This window comes from Haliotis cracherodii, unplaced genomic scaffold (genome assembly GCF_022045235.1).
Source record: "Haliotis cracherodii isolate W230 unplaced genomic scaffold, xgHalCrac1.p SCAF_1, whole genome shotgun sequence".
Taxonomy (NCBI): domain Eukaryota; kingdom Metazoa; phylum Mollusca; class Gastropoda; order Lepetellida; family Haliotidae; genus Haliotis; species Haliotis cracherodii.
Window position 1 is genome coordinate 37,617,349 of NW_027266264.1, and position 12,423 is coordinate 37,629,771.

Here is a 12,423-nt window from a genome sequence, read left to right on the forward strand (position 1 = left end):
CAATTAATTGACAAGACCAATTTTCGAACAAAGTCTTGACAAGTATCTCTGAGATAAGCTTGCAAACATTCATTCATTTAACTTCAATAGTTTCTGAGAAAACTTGTCCCCATTGCACAAACTATGCACCAAGTTAAAAAACACAGGGCAAGTTCAATAACTCTGTAAAAAATTAATTGACAGGACCAATTTTCAAACTCAGTCTTGACAAGTATCTCTTAGATGAGCATGCTAAGTTTCATTCGTTTAACTTCAGCAGTTTCAGAGAAAACTTGTCCCGATTTCACGTAGCATGCACTAAGTTGAAAATCATAGAGCAAGGGCCATAACTCTGTTCCCTTTTGAGAACCGGACAGATGGACAGTGTTCCAATATCCCCCGCCCTACTTCTTGCCGGGGGATAATAATAAGCCTCAAATGACACACCAGCTAGAGGAAGAAGAAGTACTGCATCTACTTATTGATATCATAATGATTATCATAACAGTTGATAAAGTGATATAATGATCATCATCACATTTCTCGAAGTGATATCATTATGATCATCATCACATTTCTTGAAGTGATATCATAATGATGATTATCACATTTCTCGAAGTGATATCATAATGATCATCATCACATTTCTTGCAGTGATATCATTACGATCATCACATTTTATGAAGTGATATCATAATGATCATCTCATTTTATGAAGTGATATCATAATGATCATCATCACATTTTATGAAGTGATATCATAATGATGATCATCACATTTCTCGAAGTGATATCATAATGATCATCATCACATTTCTCGAAGTGATATAATGATCATCACATTTCTTGAAGTGATATCATAATGATCATCACATTTTATGAAGTGATATCATAATGATCATCACATTTTCATATCATAATGATCATCACATTTTATGAAGTGATATCATAATGATCATCATCACATTTTATGAAGTGATATCATAATGATCATCATTACATTTCTCGAAGTGATTGATATCATAATGACCATCATCACAGTTTATAAAGTGATATCATAATGATCATCATATCATTTTAAGAAGGGATATCATAATGATCATCATATTATTTTAAGAAGTGATATCATAATGATCATATTATTTTAAGAAGTGATATCATAATGATCATCACATTTTATGAAGTGATATCATAATGATGATCATCACATTTCTCGAAGTGATTGATATCATAATGACCATCATCACAGTTTACAAAGTGATATCATAAGGACCATCATCACAGTTTACAAAGTGATATCATAATGATAATCATCACAGTTTACAAAGTGATATCAAAATGACCATCATCACAGTTTACAAAGTGATATCATAATGATCATCCTCACATTTTACGAAGTGATATCATAATGATCATCATCACATTTTACGAAGTGATATCATAATGATCATCAGTTTTCCAAGTGATATCATAATGATCATCACATTTCTCGAAGTGATATCATAATGATCATCACATTTCTCGAAGTGATATAATCATCATCATCATCATCATCATAGTCTTATCATTGATACCATAACAACCATATGCAATTTAATCACTGATATCATTATAGCTCAGCATAGTTTACTCTGTGATATTATAATGATCCAACCAGTCACAAACGCTACTTTACAGTGGTCCTATTAAGCGATAATTAACTGACCTGGTGTGTTTAACAAAGTGACTCATCTACAAAAAATGCTAATTATGACACAGCCACTATCAACAAGGTTAGGGAAGGACAGCAGTATCAGTTATCAAGGACTGTTTCAAGCATCACACAGTATTTGATGGGGTGCTAAATGCTCACCAAATCAGTCCCATTGAAGATGATTAATGTCACTGACTTAAATTTACTTGACAAAGAGATCACATTATCTAAATTTCAGCAATCAAATGCACTTTGGAAGTTGTCCAGACGATCCAATCTCCTACATTTGGGAAAATGGTGTTGTAAAATGTTTACTTTTAAACAACTTTGATAATCTAATTTTAGTCAAATCTTGCTTCCCTTCAAACTGCTCCTGAGGACATCAAAGAAAACCAAAAGCAGTTTGTAGATATCCAAGAATTCTTAAACTAGGAGTCGTTTTATCACGCCATCAAAGGATCTGTTTTGATACAATTAAGAAGTTGCCTGAAGGATAAGAGAAATTATTTTGAAATGAAGCCAGAGCCTCGTTAATTATTGGTGTTGCATGATCTGTGGGCCTGTTGTCGACATTGATCTGTAATGTACAACCTGTGGTGGGAATTGCACTTCTCAGGGTAATCAACAAATGGTGCCTGACTCAAGCATTAATGCTGCCTTCCAGACAGAGGGATGGATGAGAGGCTTCGCTGACCACTGACTCATGACTACCTGATCCTGCGCCACTATCTCGGGCGGGCAGAATACTCACGACTATTTAATGTTGTGCCACGAAACCATGCAGTGATAGGGAAGCTGGTATTACTGAACCAAACAAACTGGATCAAGGTCAAATAGTCTGCAAGAAGAAGTCCCTTGGCGCCCTGACAATCTTCTTGTCAATTATTAATTGTCATTCATTCTTTTTCAAAATTGTACCATTTTTTAATACCACAACGTGTTCATCAACAAAGTGCTTAATCTCTGCAAATCTAATGAATTGTCACAAATAGAATTGTGTGGCCCAAAACACTTAAATCAGAGCTTCAAAGTGATTATTCTAGTATCAAGCTACATAACAGTATCCACTGGTATTAATGTTTACAATGGGATAAAGTTAGTGCATAATTCATGAGGCAATTATATCACAAAAAACTCCAATTAACACTCACCATCGCCCTACATTGGCAGTCTTAAAGTGCTGACTTGGATGAAAATGACATTTATACACAAATACCAGTTTATAAGCATTATCTACAAGACTGGAATGTATGCTACACTCTGAGCAAAGGCTGTCTGCACACTACTGTCACTCCTTCACATAACACCAAACATAATCCTCATATAGTTAATGGCACTGTCGTTCACCTGTATATGTAGTTTATGCTCATGATGTCATTCACTGGATTGTCTGGTCCAGACTCGATTATTTATAGACTCACGTCATATAGCTGGAATATTGCTAAGTACAGCATTAAACAACAAACAAACAAACTAAGTTGTTGTCAGCAGTCATATTGAAATATGTTATGAGTAAATACTAAACTGTAATGATTAGAACAAAGTATGATGTGAACTGTTTGAATGGCATTCAAGAAGGTGGTGTGTTCTATGATGTCATCACAAGAAGAACCATACATGCCACAGCTCCATCAGTCTGGCACTGTCAGAAAAGACTAACCAAGGGCAACATTTCATTATACTCTAAACATAAATGGCAGGTCAAAGGCCATAAATAGGTTGTTCAATAGAGCTGCCATGGAGGTACATCTCTTGAACACAAAGGGGTGTCATTTGTTCCATCACTGTTGGAAACAAGCATGTGATGTTTCCGTTTAACTAGTCCAGTGGTGTCTGAGGAGACAAACAGCCCATGACATAAGCTCACTTGACTTTCAGTCAGGTGTGCATATAACAAATGTTGTGTCATTATGTGATCATATACAGACAGACCTGCCTAGAAATTGGTAAATTCCTTTCATAGAACTGGAGGAATTCTATTCATAAACCTGAATAGCTTGTCCAATGATCGGTCACCGACAGATATATTTTCATGTTTACATGTACTGCTAAGCACTGCAAACAAAACACACGTCCTACAGAATAGCTGCAAGACAACTGCAGTTCATCATAATAAGCTTTCACATCTTTACGCTGGAAATATGCCACAAACAACTTTCCGTTCATTCTGTTGGAAGGAAACAACACTGGCTTTCATTATATTTTGCTCTACCTAATGGAACATTTTTTCGATGGACCCATTTACATAAAATAAGTGATCCTTATGAATGTTGAGTATTCAGGTGTCTGCAGAGCTACAGAGGGCTAGTTGTACAATCAAACATAGAAAGTTTCCAAGAACATAGCACTTGTGCTGGACACTCACCTGGAATAGCTTCAAGTAGGACAAGTCAGAGTGCTCATCCAGACTGTCAGTGAGGGTGTCCACGCTTACGTAGGGGTTCAGCTCAGACAGGCGGGAACAGCAGGCCTCAGCTCTGTGGGTGAAAAGCAACCTCTACATTCTGTTGTTAGTATCAGTGAGTGAGTGAGTGAGTGAGTGAGTGAGTGAGAATCATAATGCTTCATGAGTTTCTTTCATTTAAGAAATGTACTGAATATGTCAATAGTATGAATTATGCAGTGAGAACCAGGGTGTGACCAGAACATTCCGCGGTCTTATGGCCTTTGGTGTTCCCCAATCAGAAAACCGTGTTTCCCATTTGCATCAACTACCATCAAATGATGATTTACATAATGATGAATAGTAAACAGTTAAAAACAAGTTTAAGTAGCAATATAAGGCATACATAATTTTTCTAAAATTTTACATAATTACATGAAATCTCTCATTATGATTGCAATTATTTCATCAACAAACACATTGTTGAATGCCACCTGAAGAAGCCACTGTTGTATCAGGAACGCTTACCAGAAATATGCATCCGATGTTGACCACAACTAAGTGATGTTCATCTGTCCAGACTCAAGCACATTACAGCAGATACTGATCTACTGGGTGTACACTTGCACAATGTGTCAATCCAGCACCAATAATTGCATTATCTGACAGAAATATAATAAGTTTAATAACACAACCCATAGGCCAGAGCACAGTAACTAGGTAACAGCGACAATGTGGCCATTATAGGATGCAAGAGCTTTTCCAACATTGATTACTAATTAGAGATAATCCTGTGCTCCAATTTGGCCTGAACAAGAGTGAAATAATAGATGTTAGTGGCAACCAAAATAGGCTGCAGGTGAGTAATTGTTCTGGCAGGACTGTAGGACTACTCAGGAGTAAGAATGGCAATTAAGAATTATCTTCTTGCAGCCATGTGGTGATCCCGTCATGCCAGGATGTAAACCAGGTATCCATGTAGTGAGTGAGTGAGTGAGTGAGTGAGTGGTGCGATGCGTGTGTGTGTGTGTGTGTGTGTGCGTACAGAGTCCATTCTGTGTGTCCATGCTGTGTGTCCATGCTGTGCATCCATGCTGTGTCAGTGACTGCTTGTACTAGTCTGGCCGATTTTATAGTGTTAGCCCAATGAGATCCCTTTCTGCAGCTTAACATGAATACCCCACTCACACATAGTATACTGACTCCAAGCCGACCAGTCCCTGTTTTATACCTTAATGAAGCGCAGACAGGGTAACAACAAGTACCATCTTTTAATGTCTTTTGGTATGACGCATACTAGGATCGAACCCCCGACCTTCCATGCATGGGGAGGACGCCCTACCATTAGAAATGGATATTATTTAGATCCATTCTTATTTTTTAATGAAATGGCAAAATCCTGCTAATAACCTAAATGTTCCTAATCATCTGCGCAGGAACGATGGTTTCCAGAAATTCAGTAAATTCATCAGCAGATTTCAGCACATATCGCTTACCAAATTACTTCCTTCTGCCTAAAAGATTCCCCAAATTACATTATAAAAACATGCATATACTAACTATATTTTCTGTCATTCACCAAATGGTTTTATACATCAGAGGACATGGAATCTAAGTGGAAACATATAAAACCAGTTCGACTGTTCAAGTTTCTTGACTCCAGATCTGAATTTAAATCACTTTGGCACCATTGCAAACAGAACCACATCCTGAAATCAATAGAAAAACGATAACCCCCTTGTCTGGAAGAATAATTGATGCACCAAGATGGGTGATGTTCCGCAACAATCCTCATCTTCAACATCATAAAATCAAGAGGTTTTTCTACCCAAGCAAATTGGCACTAGCAGGAGTCAGAGTCAGTTTGTCAAAAAGAAAGTAAAAGGGTCATTAGAACATGAGGACTTGTATTTCCTTATGTTTATAAGGCTATTCAGACCAGTAACTATTTCAGGCTAATTTGTATCCCTGCAGTTTTCAAGCCCGATGTTAATTTGTTATAAACACAATCGCAGCTAGAAAATCAGGCAGATCTTATGGAATAGGCAGAATGTCCCTTGCTGGGTGAGCAAGGATATCCTTGACCAGAGGACAGAATATCACTGCCGGGGAAACTAAGAATATCACTGCCGAGGAAACAGAAAATTATACACCAGGGACACTGAAAATATCACACCCAGGGAAACTGAGAATATTATACACCAGGGAAACTGAGAATATTATACACCAGGGAAACTAAAAATATTATACACCATGCAATCTGAGAATATCACAGTCGGAGAGACTGAGAATATTTTACACCAGGGAAACTGAGAATATCACTGCTGAGGAAACTGAGAATAACATACACCAGGGAAACTGAAAATATTATTCACCAGGGAAACTGAGACTATCACTGCCGGGGAGACCGATAATATCTTCGAGTATGGAAACTGAGGATATCATAGACTGGGGAGACAGGGAATATTATTGCCCAGAAACACTGAGAATATCATTGAGTAGGAAGGCTGAAAATATCATAAACAGTGAGACTGAGAATAGCATTGACAGGGGAGACTCAGACAGTGAGAGTATCATTGACTGCAGAGACTGTAAAGGTTATTGACCAGTTAGACTGGGAATATTATGTAGTAGGGAGACTGAGAAAGATATTGACCAGGAAGACTGGGAATATTATGTGGTAGGGAGACTGAGAAGGATATTGACCAGAAAGACTGGGAATATTATTTAGTAGGGAGACTGAGAATGATATTGACCAGGAAGACTGGGAATATTATTTAGTAGGGAGACTGAGAAGGTCATTGACTGTGGAGACTGAGAAGACCATTGACCAGTGAGACTGGGAATATCATTTAGTAGGGGTACTGAGAAGACCATTGACCAGTGAGACTGGGAACATCATTTAGTAGGGAGACTGAGAAGATCACTGACCAGTGAGACTGGAAATATTATTGAGTAGGGAGACTGAGAAGATCATTGACCAGTGAGACTGGAAATATTACTGAGTAAGGGAGACTGAGAAGGTCATTGACTGTGGAGACTGAGTAGATCACTGACCAGTGAGACTGGGAATATTATTGAGTAGGGAGACTGAGATCATTGACCATAAGACTTGGAATATTATTTAGTAGGGAGACTGAGAAGATCATTGACCAGTGGGACTGGGAATATTATTGAGTAGGGGGACTGAGAAGATCATTGACCAGTGGGACTGGAAATATTATTGAGTAGGGGGACTGAGAAGATCATTGACCAGTGAGACTGGAAATATTACTGAGTAGGGGGACTGAAATAAATACTGACTGGGGAGACTGAGAAGGTCACTGACTAGGCAGACTGGTTCACTTTCATCAAATTCCCTCTGTGTATATTCCACAGAATAATATCCAATTGTTGTGGCTGGGATATATGTTTGTCCAAGTATGATCAACAAATAACCTCATACAGTTGTGAAAGAACCAAGAACCTGTAATATGTGAAAGCATCCACTGCTTCACACTTAAACATTCCATTCCTTAACTGGCATGTGACAAAATTAACAGGAATACTCTTACCCAGCCATTTTCTCAATGGAAATATATACACACAATAGCTTGACATTTCCTAAATAGTTTGGAGAAAACCAGGCAATGATACACTTCCTACATGGAATACAGTGTTGCGCTTGTATAACCATAAGTCTGTATTCATACACTGATGCTTCCTCAACCTCCACCATAAGAGGATAATTATGGGCACCGTTAATGGTCTAATCATCTCAGAAACATTAAGCACAATACATTATCCTAAGTGAACTTGTGATAGATTAATCAAGGCCAAAGCCCCTGGAGTGTCTCTGGATGGAAAAGAGAACACTGTAATAATTCCCCTTGGTCATCCCGAGCATCATACAAGTTGGAACACTTCCAGGAATATCTTCAGTCTGCAGTGCTGAAGTAATTTTGGACACACTTGGATGAAAGTAATCTATATTTATCATTGAATGGGATTAAGGATTTTAGTTGTCAAACAATTATTTCAGCATGATGGATATGCTAACTAGCAGTGTCTGCATCATCAACTTTGAAATGATGCAAGAGCTGTGGGTCAATGTATTGTCAGCTGTTTAAAGAATTAACTCACAGAACTTGACATTTACAAACTACAGCTGTAGAATAATATTTGTGCAATGCTTCACTAACCCTGTAGTAATAAGAAATAAGTCAAGATTGGCTTGTTGATTGATGGGATAGTTATACTTGGGTAGGCTTTGGTAGACATTCCAATGACATGTTTCTGATATGGGCCTTTGAAGGGTTTTTTAAGGCTTTATTCCTAGGTAGAACTCAGGGTGCCAGTATGCCACGCTTCTTGTGGGAGCACACCTCCTGGGGATTGGGTGGACATAATGGCTGGCATGAATAAAAGTGAGTGAGTTTGGTTTAATGTTATTTTGAATAGTATTTCAGTTATATCCCAGGATGTCAGTGTGATGTGGGAGAAAAACCTGATGCAGATTTTCACTACTTTGGTGAAACCCACAAACATGGATAAGGTGCTGACAAACCTAGAAACATAAATAGGGCGAATCTTATATTTGAAAAGACAATCATAGGTTTCTGGCACACCTAAGCGACACAACTCTGAATGTCCATTGAGGCAACTTAGACGATGGGCCACCATGAAAAACAATCACTTGGGAGAGTGTCACAATGAGAGGGCGCCACAATTAAAGAATTACTCTCAGCATTGCCTTAAGTATATAACTATTCTGATAACATTGACTGTTACTCATACTATCGACCACTGTTACTTTCTGGCCCACACTTGATTGCTTTAACCATTGCCATGACAACTGTTATGCTGTTGCCTACAGCGCAAACTGGTATTCACTCAGGACCCCTGTAGGCTGGATGGAAATGGTAGGGGAGAAAGTGTTCCCCAGACAACTGGGTGTATGCCTCCACAGAGACCTCTAACTCAGTGGGTCGTCCTCCATATGTTCTTCCTATTCCATTGTTAACATGAAGCTGCTGATGAGTCAAACAGAACCAAGGCTACATCACTGTTTTTATGCCACCCTGATGACAAATTCTCAAACTACAAGTGCAGGGTTTTGCTAGCTCACCAAGAGGTGCTGCTGCCAATTACCACATGCTCACATTGGTATTGTTGAGTTTCGGAAAACCATTCTGAAGCTCACCTGAAGCATGCTACACCATATTATCGCAGTAAGTAATAAATAATAGATCATAATGGCACACTCTTACTAACCTATTAAATATATCATATGCCAAATGTTTCTTGTTCTTTGTTCAATTTTTATAACACATCAATTAGGATTGATCGATGCTGATTTTCTTTACCGAGTTCTGTAAACACAAAGAACTTGTCATTAGCAACTCAAGGACAGGCAACTCAATATTATCGCTGTATGGCTATTTTGTTGTATGTTATGTGTGGAATATGTGCTTAACATCACTTCCTGTTTTTTATTATGCATAATCAGTAAAACAAAATATGACACTCTATATGCTCAAGCAGTTTGTCTACACCGTAATACTCACTAGAACTTATGACAGGCACCCAAAGCATGTATCACACACAGCAACATCATAAGCTGACATGAGGTGGACACCCCTAAAGGAAACTAAGCAAGCCTTCCACACAATATGTCACTATTATGATGTCATATTGCTCACTGTGATGCAAAAGATATGATGTCACAGTCGTACATAGAAAAGCACCTAATTCCAAGCTCTCTGTTGTCTCATGTTTTCTGCACGATATGTATTGCCAAACAATCCTTTAAAAATATTGTAGTTACTGTAACTTTGAATTTTGCAATCTATAATTGTACATATAATTACCTAAAAGAAGTACTATCCTAAAAATATTAGCTTCGGCTGTGATGCGGCTATCAAATACGGCTATTTCAATCAGAGGGGGTTTATTGTGATTTGAATCCTCTGATTGACCAATCAAACTTCAGTATTTTCCAATTTCATGGCAGAATTCTTATTAATCGGGTTGTTTACAAACTTCTTCAACCCCAAGTGCTGCTGCTCCACAATTTGATCTGAAGCTGAACAAAGGAGCTAAAGCTGTGGCATGGTGACATTTTGGCAGGAACAATCATGTTGTTGCAGGTCTGTTGAGACATCCACTGCAATATGCATAGCATGCAAGTCAGAGACCATGCATTGTGGGCAACAACCAACGCCACACATTGTGTCAACACGGTGCCAACCACTGCTGGGAGATAGTCTCACAACATTGTCAGAAATCAATGTCTGGTGCTCCAATTTGGAACAGGCAACTGTGCATCCATACGTATGGCAGTATAGATACTTTGTATGACAGACAATGTGTATGACAGTATATCACAGGACAGACAATGGGTATGACAGCATATCACAGGAAAGAGAATGGGTATGACAGCATATCACAGGACAGACAATGGGTATGACCGCATATCACAGTTAAGACACTACACTAAATATGGATTGTCATCTCAGTAGATATGGATGCGCACCTATGTGTGTTTCAGCCACACTCAAGAGAAAATGGACTTTTAGTTGCTCAAGGTTATACAGTGGGTGGCTGGGTAGCCTCATAATGATGGAATGTGTCGATTGCTAATTTTGTTCAACATGATCCCCTTCGAAGTCCTCATAGAACAATCCTGGAGTGCCCGCACCACATTGGTGTAGACAGCTTCCTCCTGGTGGTGTAAAAAGTCCTCCACAGCAAATAGCGTCCTCATCATTGGCATAACTCTTGCCAGGCAGTTCTTTCTCCAAATCATGGCAAATTCAGAAAACAGACGGTTACAAATCTAGTGATTACATACTTGTGCACAGGTGCATTGTCCTGGTGGAACAACACCCCTTTAGTGTGTTTTCCACGATCATTAGCCTTTGATTCTCAGATGCAGTTGCCTGAGTAGATCAGCTAGATTTTTGCCATTAATGGTCTCATCTTTCAGGAGGTAGTCCATCAGTAGTATTCCTTTGGAATCCCAGAACACTGAAGCCATCCCCTTGCCAGTTGATGGAACAGACTGCCCTTTCCGTCAGAGGAGATGGTAGATATTTCCACGGCTTTGACGGCTGTTTAGGTCCAGGCTGATAGTGGTGAACCCAAGACTCAATGGTTACCAATCACTCAACAAATCAACTGGGCGTAAGTTCTCACTAGAGATGATGAACTTGGAACAATTCTGATCAGAAGTCAGAAGCTAGGGAACCCAGCATGCTGAAAACCCAGTTCATTCCTCAGAATGTTGTCAACTCTCTCATGAGAGATGCCGCCTGTATTGGCTATGTGTCATGTGGTGTGTCATCAATCATCCATAATCCATGTATTTTATCAACATTTTCCTTAGTGATGGCAGTTGAAGGTCACCCTGATCTTGGATATCTTCAAGGCTCTCGCGACCCCTCCCGGACATCCCGGGCCACCTGTTAATAGTGCGAAGAGAAGGAGCATCTGCCCCTAAAGTTGACACATGTCCGTTGGAGATACTTGGTGACCATGCGGTAGCCACATTTGTCCATTTTCATCAAGAGAGAATACCTAGTCACTTGTATGCCTACAGAAAGCTGCTACCTGGTCATGTATTTCGTGTCAAATGTAGCCTGTAAGCATGGACATTATTTTACATAATACATCCATAGCAGTTAGGCTCAGAACTTCTCAGCCACAAATCATCACACACTTGAGGTTGTTTCAACGAGGATGTTTCAATGCCTAGCATTAGCATCAAACAAGCATCTTACAGAGATGCATAAAAACACATAAATGCTGCACATATTCTGACAATGACTGAAAATATGAACACAATAGCATTGAATACATTCATCTAATATCAGAACAGATGCTCTGAATGGATCACTGATTTCTTTCATTTGAAACCTTGCAGTATACTGTGTAACATTGGCTTTGTCTAAATCATGGTCATACCAAACTTCAGCCACAAAATAAAATGATTTTATTTCATAAGGCCTATAAAGTAAACCCAAGTGCACAATCAAACAGATTTATTAGGGCATTCTTGCCATATTTCATTGTGCATCCAAATACACCATAAAATATTCATGTTCACATACCAATGTTACCTGTAGTGGGGTGGGAGGGGTAAGCATTAAAACTGAATTTGGAACTTACCATATATGTTTAACAATAGAAGAAGTTATATAATACTGTTTTCTGTCCAAACCTACATGTGACATCGAACATAACAAAATATACCACTTCTTCCACTTCTACTGTAATCTGAACTGTTTTTCAATAATTTTGTCTGGTATTCCCCTATTCCACCTGGTACAACTTCTTTGAGAGGCATTGAACTTCTTTGAGTGGCATTTAGAAGTTGGAATGGTAACTA

General features: G+C 38.7%; 1 protein-coding gene across 1 annotated transcript in view; it reads right to left on the reverse strand.

Moving 5' to 3' along the window:
- LOC139477374 (ubiquitin-like modifier-activating enzyme 6) overlaps window positions 1–12,423 on the reverse strand; it is a 109,377-nt gene that overhangs the window by 75,998 nt on the left and 20,956 nt on the right. Inside the window, exon 6 of the mRNA XM_071259936.1 lies at window positions 4,038–4,149. Within this exon, the coding sequence (XP_071116037.1) occupies window positions 4,038–4,149 (112 nt within the window). The remainder of the gene's footprint in view (window positions 1–4,037; window positions 4,150–12,423) is intronic.